Source organism: Nannospalax galili, unplaced genomic scaffold (genome assembly GCF_000622305.1).
Source record: "Nannospalax galili isolate Female #2095 unplaced genomic scaffold, S.galili_v1.0 scaffold158, whole genome shotgun sequence".
NCBI lineage: Eukaryota > Metazoa > Chordata > Mammalia > Rodentia > Spalacidae > Nannospalax > Nannospalax galili.
In genome coordinates, this window is record NW_008345290.1 from 8,294,570 (window position 1) to 8,310,717 (window position 16,148).

Sequence of the window (16,148 nt, forward strand, 5' to 3'; positions counted from 1 at the left end):
TCTCTCTCTCTCTCTCTCTCTCTCTCTCTCTCTCTGTGTGTGTGTGTGTGTGTGTATGTGTGTGTGTAAGTGCTTATTTCTTTTTCTCTGGAAACGGTAGAGGACAGAGGGAGGAAATAATGATGATGCTACTACTATGGCTTGTGTTCAAGGTCCTTGAAGCATCTTACTAAGAGGAACGAATATTCCTAGAGCTTTGAGAGTAACAGAAGTCCTTTGATGTCATCATTGCAAAGGTAGACAGAACAGCCCAGAGCTTTGGAAATGGTGGGCAATATTGCCATTTTGACCCCTATTTGAACTGTGTAATTCTGCTGTGTTCCTTACAGAGGCGCCTGGTGGAGGAGAGAAATCAAAACTGTGCCAGTCAAGGTTTTCTTTACTCTGTTGGAAGATGCTTTTCTGAAATTAGAAGCACCTGACACATAGGATGTGGTGGTCCAGGGATGACATGTTTTCATTAAGTAGAGTTTGACTATTTCCAAGCATTAAAGAACTTAACCTATTAAGCTTTCTTCATGTGTAGATTGCCTGCCTTAAGAAGTAACCTGTCCTTAGGGAATAAGGTCTGGGATGATTCATCTTTAGCTTTCCAGCATCCTGGAAGAGGAAATCTCACTATCATTGGGCCATCTCTTTCCCCATTCTCTTAAGAAGATGAAATGAGCATATCTTTGGCTATGCTATGATTTTTTTTGCAAAGCTAACATACTCTTCAAGCATCATTCAGAAAGGTGTTTTACAATCATCACATGGGGTATTTGGAGAATTAAAAGGAGAGAGGAAAAGTGAGAATAAGGAGAAGATGGTCAAAGATGATACAGTTTGCTAAAGAAAGATGTGATGACAGAGAGAAGACAGGCTTTCTTTTTGGTAGCCCAAGTGAAGTGTGCATGTGAGAAAAGTGGCCTGGTATGATTTTGTCCTATTTCTGGTGCCCTCAGGGAAGCCTGAAGTTCCTGCTGATAGAAGGGGTGTGATTTACAGCTTACCCAATGCTAGCAGGCTCTGCCATCCCTCAGCTTCATGATGACCAGGGCCAGCAGTGTATGGAGAGGGCAGCCAGAGAAAGCTGAGGTGTGGATTTGCCAGCCATGCACTCTACCTGTGAGGCTGTTGTCTGGCTCAGTCTCGCTCTACACAGACATTTGCCATTCCAGCCCCTCAAGGACCCTTTGGGACCTGGTGATAAGCCCCAGGTTCCTTGGCTTGCTCAGCTAGAAAGAAAAAAATGGTATCCTAAGCTCAGGTAACCTATCAGACTGTGTGGTGTGTAGGATGACAATCATTTTACTTTTATTCTCACTTTTTACTCTACTCTGAAAGTGGTTAGTATTGTCATCATTTTAAGAAGAGCCAAGCACGAAGGAATGAAAAATAAACAAAAAATAACTAGCCAAGCTCCAAGGTTAGCAGTGTCTGTCACAGAGTCAGGCTCGTACCATAGGTCTGACCTGGAAGTGATCCTTGATGTCATGTCTCAGTTAGAAGATGAGCTAGTTCACTTTCATTGTCAACTTGAAGAGATTTAGAAACACAGGGAAATACGCCTCTGGGTGTATCTCTATGGCTTTTTTTTTTCGTTTTCCCAGAAAGGTTTAAGGAAGGAGGGAAGACCTATACTGAATGTGAGTGGTTCTGTCCCACTGGCTGGGGTCTCTGAAGGAGCGAAAAGGAGACAGTGAGCTGAGCACCAGCATCCATTTTTCCGATTCCTGTCTGTGACTGTATTGTGAACAGCTGTTTCATGTTCCCAGGATCATGACTTCTTACAAGGATAGGCTTTGTCCCCTGTGAGAAAAAAATAAACTCTTCCTTTCTTAGGTTGCTATTGGTATTTTTTTACAGCAAGGGAAAAAATCAATTAATACAGAAATTGGTACTGGCCATGGAGTTGTTGTTATGATAAACCTGACCATGTTGTTTACAGGCTTTTGGAACTGGTCTGTGAGAAGAATGTGTTTGGAGCTACAGGGTAAAGAAGCCCTAGATGCTGTAAGCCAAGCTTAATGGGCCATCCAGGTGATGAAAAGCAGAATCCCAGGAGAAATATAGAGAGTGGAGGCCCAGCTCATGAGGTTTCAGAGGGTAATTATTCTATTGAGAACGGGACTAGAGACCATTTGTGTTAGATTCCGACCAAGAATCTGGCTGTATTCTGCCCTTGTCCTGAGTAGCTAAGTAAGACTGAACTAAAAAGTAATAGCCTAGCTTGTTTGGTACAGGAAATTTCAAGCTAGGATGGCATCCAGGCTGTGGCATGATTACCACTCACTCTTCTTACCAGATCTACAGTGAGAAAGAAAGAGAGAGCAGCAAGTAGAAAAGAAAGATATAATAGTGCAGTTTGAAAAGGAACACGGGCAAGTTTAAAGTTGCAGACAAAAGACACATGAAAACAACTGTAATTGTTAAAGGGATTAGCACTTTTAAAAAGACTCTGACAACAGGAAAGACATTCTTAGGGCAAGAACTCATCCATCAAAGGCTCCATCTTGTGAAAATCCAAATTCATCTGAAAAGAGAGGCTGAATTGGTGAGAACGCCACTGAATGGGTTCCCTGCTCTTAAACAACCACCTAGGGAAGGTTTATCGGTTTCAGCCTCAAAAGAATGCAGAGACCACTGGAGCGTTGGTCCAAGACGGTCAGGCTATAATCTCTAGCTGGCAGCAGAACTTAGAAGTGCCACCCGTGTTACTTGTTCTGCAAAGGCAAAGGTTGCACAAGCGAGGGGTCATGAAGGCTTGCTTCAAGGCACCAGAAGGCTACCGGAACCAGGCAATGTACAGCATCGTTAGGTTTTCTGCAAAGAGACACCAAGAGGCAAGTTCCTGATGTAACAAAGCTGAAGCTTAAGTTGCAGTGGAGACCCCAGGATGTTGGAGATGCCAGGACCATGAGACATCCCCTGAGGAAAATTGCGGGTACAGAGTAACTCTTACTCGAGGGAGAGATGCTGTCGGTAGGTGGAAAAGCTGGAAAGGTGGTCAGGTCTAAGGCTGTTGAAGCCCAGATGATTCTATCAAGAACCCCAGATGGTACATATGGAGGTGCTCAGTTTGGAGTTTGGATCTTACTTTGGTTTGGTCTTTCCTTGCTATCCTCCTATTTCTCCCTTTTAGAATGGGAGTTCATTCTGTGCCATTGTAAATTGTAAGTATGTTACTTGTGTTTTATGTTATAGGAGCTCACAGTTTTAAAAGATTGCCTTGAGTCTCAGAAGAGACTTTAGACTTTTGAGCACTGTTGTGACTGTTAAAAACCGTGGGGATTTTTGAAGTTAGAGTGAATGCATTGTACATTATGAGACAGCCATGAGCCCACGGGGGTCATGAGCAGAATGTTGTAGTATAAATGTCATTTGTTCTCCGTAGCTCAAGTATTTGAACACTTAATTCCTGCAGCCTGGGGCTGGCCTTTGGGGCCAATCTAGAGGAAGAAGCAGACCATAGTGTTTTTCAGCCTTGCCCCACTTCCTGTTTTCTGAATGTTGGTGCACTCTGACCAGCGTGCCACATTTCTGTGGCCATACTTCACCACCATGATTGACTGTATCCCCTTGAACTGACAGCCAAAATAAACCATTCCTCCCTTAATTTGATTCTTATCAGATGTTTAGTTATAGGAACAAGAAAAGTCACAAAAGGAGAAGACAAAGAAAATAAGACCACTGGCCAGCTTTAAGTAAAAAGCAAGTAGATAAGAATTTTCTTTAAATTTTTTTAAATTTTATTTTTATTTTCTGTGTATGAGTGTTTTGACTGCATTTAAGTACACTCTTGCATATAATGACTGCAGAGGCCAGAAGAGAGCCTCAGATCCCCTAGAACTGGAGTTAGGCACAGTTGTTAGCCTGCATGTGGGTGCTAGGAACCAAACCTGGGCCTTCTGCAAGAGCAGCCAGTGTTCTTTACTGACATCTTTTTAGATGCTGGTCTTGCTACATATGCTGTCCAGTGTCATCCCACACTTTGATGACTCCATGTGCTACACATTGACTGTACAAGAGTAATCAATATTATAGCACTTTATAGTATATGAAGTGCGGTCCCAAATCATCCCTTTCAATTCTCCCAACATCCCTGTCAGATAATGCCAACATTATCTATATTGTCTTTTTACAGCAAGAACTAAAATGATCAGATAAGTTCATTAATTTGGCTGACATCATACAGCTAGTGAGCAAGGGAGCTGAGATTTAATTGTTGATTTTCTAACAGAAAATTTCATCTCTTGGCCACAACATTAAGCATCTTACAAATACAAATAATGCAGTCTTACTTACCAGAACTAAAAGCAAAATCAAGCTGAAATTGAAACAAAGGACAGACTCATTAATTCTAAAACAATGAAAACAGCTTGTGTATTGTGTGTGTGTATGTATGTGTGTGTATGTGTGTGTTGACCTCATATTAGGAAATGATGTGGTATTTGATGCAGTTGGTGAAATAGCTTTCTCATGACCTTTGAACTCTCACACTTTTCTAAACCTGGCCTTTAGGGGTCTACCTTCCATGTTGGCATCCAGGCACACCTTCCTTCTCCACTGGACATTGGGGCTCAGAGGCAGAACTATTTTGGCTGCTTCTTCCTGCTTCTAACCAAAGGCCTTGTGCTTGATAGGTGTTCAGTGGCTGTGAAGAAAAAGATGAATGAAAACAGTGTCCTGTGTTTCCCATCCTATCCCTATGCAGGCTGAGGTTGAATTACATTTGAACAAGTTCAGTGTGACAGGTGATCAATCAGGCCACTGTTCCTGAAGCAGCCTGTGAACAATTCCCTGGGGATAAGTCTTCTGATTCCTGCGGTCACAATTTGTTCCTGTGGGTTTGGGGCTGGGCTGGCCTCTTTTCTTTTTTTAATCAGCTTGTCAATGGATTGCATGAGTGTGGACTCATCCCCGTCCCCCATGTCTGAACTGCTTCTACAGCAAGTTTTCCCCTGTTTTCCTCTCTCTTGCAAGAGTCCAGGTTCTGAGTGTTTCTGATCCTAATCCCCGAGCAAACAGGTCACATTAATTCTTAATGAGAGTTACTAAGTTTTAGAGAGCAGGGACACACAGACACAGACACAGACACACAGACACAGACACAGACACACACACACACAGACACACACACACACACACACACACAGAGGCGCGCGCTCGCACACACACACACACACACACACACACACACACACACACAATCTTTTCTGTAGGTGTTGATTTTAAGTGTGGCCTCTAAATGGGTGATGGTGTTTGGGGCTCAGAGCCTTGGGGAGGGAATGAAAGATGCAGTAGCCTGTTTATAGCCTTGGCCTTTTATGAACACAAGTCTGGTGTGCTCATCTCTCATGGGTACAGGTTCAAAGAAAATTCTTTTCTTTCCCTGTATTTTCTCCAGGTGTTTAGTGGCTTTTGTGAGGAAGTCTTTTGTTTAATCAGAAGTTGAGAAAGCCATGAGCCCTGAAAATGATCTAGAGATCTTCCTTCAAAACCACAGCTAAAGGGCTGAGAAGATGGTTCAGCCCATGAATTCAGACCTGATTTGATTTCTAGAACTTATTTTTTTTTAAAAGCTGGGTGTAGTAGTGCATGCTTTAATTCGAGCAGTGGGGAGATGGAAGGAAGGTGATTCTCTGGGGCGCTCACTGGCCAGCCAGCCTGGCCTACTTGGCAAGTTCCAGGCCAGTAAGAGACCGTGTCTCAAATGACAACGAAATAAAAAACACTTGCACATGTAGAAACACACACATGCACCTGCGTTCACACACATGTGAACACACACACACACACACACACACACACACACACACAAACACTTGCACGTGTAGAAACACATACATGCACCTGCGTTCACACACATGTGAACACACACACACACACACATACACACAGCTCATTCTTGCACTTTTAATTTAAAATGAAAGTGGCCCTGTGCAGAGGCAGGCCTGAAGGTTTTACACAGCTCATTCTTGCATTTTTAATTTAAAATGAAAGTGGCCCTGTGCAGAGGCAGGCCTGAAGGTTTTCATTCGGCTTCCAGTGATTCAGTATGCTCCTCTTGATCCATTATGATCTAGACTTGCATTTTGTGTCCTGAGTTAATTTATGGGAAATTTAATGATCTTTGTCAGAGGTCTGAATATGTGTTCTACATACTATGTTTTTATTTGTGTGTGTATTTCATATTCTGTATATAAAATTAATAAAACTGAACAGACTAAAAATACATGGATATGTGCTTGTATATTTTCCCTTTCTTTTTGGCTTATTAAAGTTTCTTTTGGGGGAGGTTAGAGGTACATGTTCCCCTCTAGGAAACTGATGGCTGGTGGTGACAGCAACATAAAACAGAATTTAGAAGCTTGTAGTGGTTTCTGTTTAAATTAGAAAAAAAGGAGCTGGATGGGCTGTAGTTCAGATAGAGCACTCCACTTAGTATATAGAATATCTAAGACCCCGGGCTCAATTCACAGAACAGAAAAAAGACTGAGGAAAACATACTCGATGTCATGAACTATACTCTCATCAGTGATAGAGAACAGTTGAGGCATTTATCATGTGTAAAAAGGACTGGGGCGAGTGCCACCATTCCATTAGGCACCAGCGGGTCTTTTGGTCCTATTGGGCCACACTGTGGTAACTTATCTGGACAGTGGGGGTATAGGTGGCCAAACTAGATACATTGTCTTTAGAACCTCTGCTATATATACCTGTTCAGCCATTTCCCTCCTCTATGGATTGAACTAGAGGATCACACTCATTTTAGCTAAAGATTGACCCCAGACAAGTCTTTCCTCACACTAAGAGAATGACAATGTCACAAGCTGTTGTGAATGTGTACTGAGATGACATTGGCACTGAATCTAACCATATCTTAAGCTCCATGCCGCCTGAGATTTTTAGAGCCTTTTGAAAAGCTTGAAGAAGTGGATATGCATTCGGTTCTGTCTTTCTTCTCTTTGTGTTTATGGTCTCACTTGGCCTATTCTGGTTTTATTGACCGTATTCATAAACCTGATAGTGATGGGGGACAGTGGGCTCCCATACTTTTATTAGTCTTGCAAAAGCTGCACTACTACTGACTGTTGGGCTAGGAGATATCAGTGATGCACAGCACCACACATTTTGCACATGAAAAGGACTCTATGTCCCTGATACAACCTGCTAAAAGCCCCCAGGAATAGCTGCTGAACGTTGTCTGCACACATTTCTAAGTCCCTTTACTGGGCCATGCAAGGCACTTGAAAACGTACCTTTTGCCATAATTAGAAAGGGGCCTTGGTAGAATAACAGTATCTTTGAGTGACATGAGACTGTCGATTTAGCATGGCCTACCGGTGATCTACCAGTATTGTCAAATGATTGATTATATGTGTAAGTCCCAGGGTACACTGGGAATCTGAATCTAGTCTTTGGATGTATTTTTAACTGGTATTCAAGTGATGGTGGGATGTGGAAGCTTTTGAGCCTAACTCTTTAGAATATAGCCCAGGAATACATAGATTTCTGGAACCAAGGGCAAAAATAATCAGTTTTGACAGGACCATTCTCAAATGTTTATTCAAAGTACATTAGTAATAGTAACAGTAAGATTTAATCTTAAGATGAAGTAGCCTTTTACCAGTCCTTCCTTAAGCAGAAATTTAGTACAGTTGCCAACCGAGCTTTACATAGCTATATATTTGAAAGCTTAGATTCAAGAGATGTTTTAGTATTTCAGCCTATGTCTCTTGGACCAAACACATATTGTTACTGGAGATGTGACAACTTATTTAGAATAAAGACAAAACGACAATGTCCCGTCCAGTGAAAGTCCTTTTCCTGGGCACAGAGAAAACCAAGAAGAAAAGATGGTGATTTTCCAAAATATCCTAAGATAATCATTTTCTTCAAACAGCTTTTAAAATCAAACACACCCCAAATGTAGTTAATAGTAATCAAACACACCCCAAATCAAACACACCCCAAATCAAACACACCCCAAATGTAGTTAGTAGTAGTTAGTTGAGAATGTGTTATTATAAACTTAAAAAGGAAAATTTTACTGTCACAAAAGGGGAAGGACAACCTGTGCGCTTCTCCTGTGTTTCTCAGAGACAGCCTGCTTTTGGCCTCGGGTGGAACATACTCAGCTTCGCACAGTTTCTTCGCCGTCATAGTTTTTCCTTCTGAGGACTCCATGGACCAATTATTTCAAATGGCAGGCACAGGCATACTGGAAAAGAAAAGGTGACAGTGTCATCTAAGCCCTCATCACTTCGTGTTCCAGTTTTCTTGTTCTTGTTTTCTTTCCTTTCTGTTTGCAATAAGAGCAGATAGAAAGAAAAAAGTTTGCTACTTTCTAACATGTTTTCTGAGGTTGTGTTCAGTCCCATTAGCAACAAACCAAGTGATTTGGTTACATTCAATATTTCCTTCAAAACCAGAGAATCACTACCCTGACATTTTGTTAACCACACACATGTCAAATACACTTTTCTTGGAGATGGGATGTGATCTGCCAAAAAAATACTGCATTGGACAGGAGCAAGGAGGGCAAAGACCTGAATGCGCATGCTGGGTAGACACGTGCTGGAGTCTTCCCCACTTTTCCCATCCAATGCTTCACACTGGGGCTCAGCAAGTGTGCTCTGAACTATTGAACCCATAGAGAGGAAAGTTAGAAGCCAGGATTAAGAGGAACAAAAGTCCAAATTAGCCTGTGCCTTTGGCAAAAAAAAAAAAAAAAAAAAAAAAAAAAAACAAGAAACATATGGAACACTTAAAAAAGTGGAATTTAACATATGAAAAGCCAATCCTGCTGGAATGCTTTCCAATATACAGTGTAAACGCCACATATATAAAACCACAAGCCCCTGCAGAAGGCTGGGAGCCGCCAGGAGCCCCCCAGCACTTTCGTCTCCTAGGGCCTCCTTTGGGGAGTAAGATCTGGGTCAGTTTCCAAAGATGAAAGCTGTTTGGAAATCCTTCATTCTGGGAATCGTGGGCTGGCCTCCTGAGACAGGAACTTTTGACAGTTCCTACAATGAGGGAGTGTGTGACACGGTTCTAGAGAGGTCTGTGGTTCAGCCTGTAGGAGCCTGAGCTTTGGAGGACACTAGGGAAAAGGGAACATTTCTAACATCAGGGAATTTCGTCTGGTTTGAATGCAATGGTAATATTCAACTGCAGGCGTATGGGCACAGTTCTGCACTTCCAGGAAGGCCTTCTGGCTATAAGCTGCTCAGGGCCATGTTCCATTCACACCAACTTCTGGTACAGCTTTCACTTGTGAGGTGCAGTCTCACTCCAGGTCCTAGTCCTTGTATAAATCTCTAGCTGGAAAACTTTGCAGCATTCAGGCGTTTCAAGCTTGAGGGCTGAAATGTCACTTTTTAAAGCAGGGTTAAAGAGGTCACACAGCTGCAAATAATAATAGCCCAATGAAATTCAGACTCTGCAGCGTACTTCAAGAATAACACTGGGACAGGAAACAAGCCTACCCAATCTTTCTACCAGCAAGGTTAGAAGAGCACTAGTGTGTGTGTGTGTGTGTGTGTATGTGTGTGTGTGTTAGAGAGAGAGAGAGCGAGAGAGAGCGAGAGAGAGCAAGGCAAAGACACACAGAGATGTAGACATAGAGAAAATCAGTTTTAAAGAGAGAAGACACATAGAAAGATAAAGACATAGAGTCACACAGACAGATACAAAGACACTCTCACAAAATTATTGATTTTCTTGCACTGAAATTCAAGGGCATGGATTTTTATATTTGAAGTTATGCTATTCAAGTTTAGAAAATAAAGATGGGTTTGAAGTTAAAAAGGTTTAGGCTCTGATTTTTTGAAAAAAGAACAAACAAAACAAAACAGCTTCTGTCAACTATCTTTCCAAATAACACCCCTATGAATGGTCTTGTTTTGCAGTGGTTTGTTACTATGGTCCTGTTTGAAGGATAAGGATATAAGATAATAAAGGTTAGAGTATCTCTCTCCAAGAAAATCTTAGCCCCAGATTGAACATATAATTCCTTTCCAACAGACAGTGATGTGTGGTGAGAACTACCCTGTATCCTTGCTGTGAAACAGACATGGACAGCTTAGAAAAAAGGAAATGTCGAATGTCATTGTAGTGAATATGTGTTGGTGCCTTATCTTTTCGGCCAGTTACACTGAGAGAGATACAAGAAATACAAGCTCAAGATGGCTATGCCTGTAATAAATCTAATTAGTTAAATACGCTTTGTTTTCAGAAAGAAAGCGGTATTGATTTGGAGTCTCTCTCAGTGTGACTGACTCAAGCATTCCTCCCACTTCAGGAGGAACCAGTTTCCTCCTCTGGAGCTCCTTCAGGGATCAGGGAGGCTCAAGAAGGCAGGGAAGTTTGTTTCAGGTGAACTCTGCCAAGAAGGCTTCTGTACGTCAAAAAATGCTGGCAAATGTTTTAGTATCACTATTAAAGTTCAACTCTCCCCTTTCAGATCTCTAATGTATCTATAACCAGGTTTTAATAACACCAGAACTATGACAACATGTCAATATGTCAGAGTTCAGTCTGCATCTTTGACATTCTTGGTACCAATCAGAGCATATACCAGGCTTTTGGATACAAACAATCTTTTTTACTATTTTACCATTCCAAAGATTATATAATTAATTGTGAATCAATCTGCTGCTATTATTAGGGAATGTTTTTGCCAGTCCACTGCAATTAGAGTTTGGTGTAACTAAGGATCTGCTGAGTCTGCCTCTCAGCCGGTTGATTGAAGTGTCTGCTTGGATTGATCATTGCAAAACAGATGGTGTAGATTTTTCTCTGAACTCAGTTGCTACTCTTAAATTTAAAATACAGGTTTAGAGTATTTTGTGTAGACTATCCCAGTTTTTAGTAGCATTTGCTTCTTGCATAGTTTGCCGTACTGGAAACAATGGAAACAGTGGTTCCAAGCATATCACTAAATGGCTGGCAAAGCCTTTAAATGGATTGATTGCATCAGTCATTGTAGACCAACTTCCCATTTTAGACCTGGAATTTGTGGGGTCAAATCTGAACAATGAAAGAGATTCTTGCTCACTTAGCAGCCAGAGGAATCCAGTGGCATTGAAGGGTTTGAATTGTAAATCAAGCCTGTCATCGCCTTGTCAACTGGGAAAAGCTCAGCTCACTTTGTGCACTATGAGGGTGTGTTATTAGGAATTTTCATTGTTTTCTAAAAGTCTGAGGGGCAATTAAACTCATGAGAGACTTGATTTTAGTTGAACAGTGAGTCTGACTTTTGGAAAGGAGGAACTAATACAGTACTATTTAAAAACTACAAAATGATTTGAGTATCTGCCACAATTATGACAATTTTCATCAATATGGCCAAAGTCAGTGTTTCTCCCAAGGGTATTCTATGGGGGTCATACACGCCTAATAGCCTGGATTTTCTTGGTTTCAATATCTCTGGCAAAATGAACAGATTGAGTTCATAATGGATTAAAGCATTTTCATATAAAATTTAATAAGAACTACTCCCCACCTTCCCATACACTGTTTCCACCAAAAGCAGCTTTGACCTTCTTCCATGAAGTCTGGGGAGATGTCTTAGACCATAGCAGGAGACAAGCGTGAGTGACCCATACAGCCTCTTGCCTCTCTGAAAACTGGATACTAGGCAAAAAAGTTGCCTCCAGAGTTGACAACAGGAGGCTGTTGGGACAGTTTATTGTGATGAATCAAGATTCATTATCCAGCCCACAAATATTTATTAAACGCCTACTATGGAAGCTCTATGTGGTGGAGCCCAGGCTGTGATGATTGCCAAACCAAACTTGGTTTATTAAAGAATCCCAGTCAGTAAAATAACTGAATGGGAAATGAGAAGATGAGGCCTGACTTCTGAGGACCGAATGTGGAACAACCTGGCTAAACCCCATCTGAGTAATTTGCCTACACTTGATGGGTGATAAAAGGAATGTATGCAGAGCTTTGGTAGGAGTCTGAGAAAATAATTATTACAATATGCGCACTAGAAAAGAACCATAATAACAGACCATAAAAATCAACCATGCCTCTTGACTAATACATCAGACCAGATCATACCAGTTGATAAAGGTAATGAGGCCTACAGGCAGAGTGGTACCTATTTAGTAAACCTATTGCAAACACCTACACAGAAAGGAATTAGCAAGGGAGTGCTGTTTGCTGAGCTAAATGTGGGAACTGTAGACCATCAAAATAAAGCAGTTGAGGTTTATATACATCTATACACACCCACTCACATTAGGCCTTATTAATCCCTTAAAACCTACTTTATATTAGCAACTGCCATGTACCTTAAGACTTTATTCCAATCTTATGTTGTTGAAAGTGTACCACGCAATAAATTGATACAGATTTGTTTGTGTTGAAAAATAAAGTTGAAACAACAGCAGGAGTAATTTAGTAGGATGTATTGATGACTAAGCTTGAAATTGTCTGAGGATAGATTCTGTATGTCTAATATTTTATCTCCTGAAGTATAAATTGTTTTACTGACTCATGTCAGTGGACATCAAATTACAAATCACATTCCTCTAAATGTGACATTCACACAATAAGAGTTTGATGTGATGGGGTGAATCTGTGGGACTGGGCTCTGTTAAGAGTCCATGAATGGAAATCATTGTATGGTTGCAAACATTTGAAGAAGCAAATTGTAATCAGTAATTGAGTTAGCCAATGCTGATGCCAAACAGAGATGCTAAGTGTTTGTATGAGGGGCCTGAATTTATTGGGAAAGTCAGTGTTTTGATGGGTCAAGGTCTGGGATGAAATATTGATTTATAGTGGAAAGGTAATTTCTCCTTAGGTGGATGTGCCTGAGCTTGGCCGACTCTTTCCTCACTTTGGCATGTTAACAATCTCTTTAAAGTATCAGCAGTAGCACTTCTAGCCTTGACCACTGTTGTTCCTTGGTCATTAATCTAATTATCATTAATTACTACTTTCTGATGTCAGCCATAAATGTGTATATGTAGAACTTTCCTGTTTTAGTATCACGTAATCTTAGTTTTTATTGTAAATGTACCATTTCTTCATAGCATTAGCTATTTGCTAAGCTCTCAAGTTGTATCCAAGAAGGAATCACATGGAAAATAAGGAATAAATTTTAACTTGTAATTTTGCACACAGGGAATGATTCATATTAGAGTGGGGTTCCAGTAATACTTACTCACAAACTTCCTTTACCTCCAAGATACCCAGCTATTTTCCCACCATTTGAAAATGTCTTATAGGCTCCCAAACAAGGACTAAGATACAGGAAAGAGGGGCGTGCAGATGAATATTGATACCCCTCTGACACTGAAGCCGTTGTCAAGCAGACCTGGTCCACAAATGCAGAGGAGGTCTAGCAAAGCACTGAAGAGTTTTCACCAGAAAAACATGGCAGATTAATTAACAGGGTCTCTGTTTATCCTACCTCAGATCCAGATTATTTCTCAGTGTCATGGGACTCTTCACTCTGAGCCTTAGAAGAATGTTTTCCATATTTTCCAAGGGGAGGAGAGATGGTCTGTGATCAGTGATGCCAAAATTAAATGAATAAAGAGTCACAAAGAGTTATTTTTGTTGATCATAACTTTCGTCAGCCAAGGGCAAAAGCAAGATCCTAATATCTATTTATGTATTGTTCTTACGGATATCACATAGTAAGGTGGCTGTAGTTTAGAGGAGCCTGTTATATCTGTTATGAAGAACTAGGGGAGAGAAGTTTAAAGGGTACAAACACTATAGTGCTTGTATCGATGCTAATTCCCCTGATTTGATCATTATTCACCCATTGCAAATTATTGAGTTTCTACCGTATACTCCATAAATATGTACAGTTATTACGTGTCAATTAAAAAAGAAAAATTAAGCCGGGCATGGTGGTGCATGCCTGTAGTCCCAGCACTTGGGAGGCAGAGGCAGGTGGATCTCTGTGAGTTCAAGGCCAGCCTGGTCTACCTAGTGAGTTCCAGGACAGCTGGGGCTACAGGGAGACACTGTCTCAAAAAGACCAAAAAATAAAATAAAATAAAAACATTAAGAAAAATATAAATAAAATAATTTTTAAACAATATTTTACTTAATTCTTTGATAATTTCACACAATGTGTTTTGGTCATATTCACCTTCCCTCTCCTGTCTCCTCCCAGATCTACCCTCACCTCTGTATAATCAAGTTTGTGTCTTCTATTTTGTTTTAAAACTCATCAGGGCCAATCTGTGGTACCCAAATATTCATGGGTGTGGGGTCATCGCAGAGAACACCTTATTCAACCCCTTAAAGAAAACTGACTCTCCCCTCTCCCAGCAGCTGTCGATCACCAGTAGTTTCTCAGCTAGGGCTGGGAGTTCTTGCCCACCTTCCCACTCCACGCTGGGATTTTATCTGGCTTGAACATGTCCAGGTTTTGCCCACAGCAAAGGACTTTCTACAATAATACTTGATATAGGAAAGCTGCAGAATTATGCTAACACCTGTATTGTGGGGCAACCAGTGGGAAGCCCTGAAAGAAGAAGGAAAGGACTGTGCTCTGTAAAAGCTGCATGGGAATGGGGAACCCTGGTTTGAAGAGAGTTTTCTTTTCTGTTTCTTTAGTTTTGTGTTTTAATATCTGACCGACAACGTTATCTAAGGCAAATCTACTCCTTTTATGTTTCAGAAGGGAGCGGATGCAAATATTTCCCCAAAGAATGCATGTGAAATGCCTTAGTGTTTAGAGGAGGAGGTGTAATATGTTCGAAGTAACTTGGCTCTGCTGTACAGTAACAAAGCTTCCTCCACCAAAACGGAACACCTCCACGATGCCAAAAGCCACTCTCTTCCCAAGGCTGAAGGGGTGCGGGAGCCTTTTAGAATCACCCATGAGTAGTATTTTAAAGAAGCAGATTGCTTCCTGTGTTCAGGGTTAAGGCAGTAGATTTTAATTCAGCAATAGACTCATGCACCATTAAAAGCACATGCAACATATATGCTCAACTCTAAAACTGGTTTCAAAATATTTGGAAAATTGTGTAAGTAATGTAACTTGAGTCTGCATAGTACTTCCTGGGATTAAAAACAAACAAAACCACTACCAACAGCATGTATGTTAGCCAAAAAACCATGTGAACGGCGCTTCTATTGGCCTTAGGGAAGATTTTCAAAATGCTCAGGTTTTGCCCTACAAACACGTTAGAATTGATATTTTGCCTCTGGCTGTCCCAGAGTTCTCACACCTTTCTGATGTGTCTCGGGCAGAAGCAGGAGATATTCATGGGTTTGTGTTTTCTTCTCCTTTAACCCTTCAGATTTATGAGGAATCCAAGATGAACTTGGAGCAGGAGAGGCCGTTTGTCTGCAGTGCCCCAGGCTGCTCCCAGGTGAGTGTGCAGATCTTCCCAGGCTCTGGCTGGCAGAAAATGCCCCTGCTTCCCACAGGAAAGCATCTCACTATGCCACTATGCCCAGACTGGGCTTTACTTCGTAACTGAGATATTATCAAAGTCTCCCTGATCATTGCCATCATGATTGCCATCTTCATGACTACTATATTCCACTTTGAATAGTCTGAACTACTTCCCTTTCACCCCTTGAAATACAGCAATGTTGACATTCTTGTGACTAACTTCCCCCAGAAGCAAGTCAGACACATCCTGCCCACCATTTCCGCTGGACTGTCATTCAGAAACGGGAAGGATGTGCCTACTTCACAACAGCCAGTCAAATACTTGCTGGGTCTTTCTGGTGAGATGGCTCACCACTGTGGGTTGAACTCTAATTTTCTTTGGCTCCCTTTTGAATAAAAAAATGGCCCTCTAACTCTTCTAGTACCACATTTTTCCTGGTTATCTAAGCTTTAAGAGGGCCAGATGTCCCATGGTCTCTGACTACTCTCATCAAATCGAAAGTGTGGGCATTCGATGAGATTCCATTTGTAGCATGTTTAATATAGGGCCCGAACACAGACATTCTTTAATTAATGGCCACTCTTGTTACTACAACTGCTGCTACTAGACCTTTTAAACCGGAACCTATCTCTTTGAAAGAAATGAGAAATGTCTAGTACTTGAAATTACCCAGAGTTTGTATTTTATCTTTGAAACTTTTTGGTGACTTTTTCTGTTCTTGACTCAAGGGTCAACTTTTGGATAATTCCATGTCCTAGTGGGTTTGGTTTGTGCAAGGTT

At 41.2% G+C, this 16,148-nt stretch overlaps 1 protein-coding gene across 3 annotated transcripts in view; it reads left to right on the forward strand.

Annotated features, from left to right (window-relative positions):
* Creb5 (cAMP responsive element binding protein 5) overlaps positions 1-16,148 on the forward strand; it is a 441,434-nt gene that overhangs the window by 72,946 nt on the left and 352,340 nt on the right. For all 3 annotated transcript variants that reach the window (XR_003850850.1, XM_008841521.3, XM_029567541.1), the window contains exon 2: positions 15,270-15,341. Coding sequence is in view for 2 of the 3 variants with exons in the window: in XM_008841521.3 (XP_008839743.1) it covers positions 15,288-15,341 (54 nt within the window). In the remaining variant the exon portion in view is untranslated. The remainder of the gene's footprint in view (positions 1-15,269; positions 15,342-16,148) is intronic.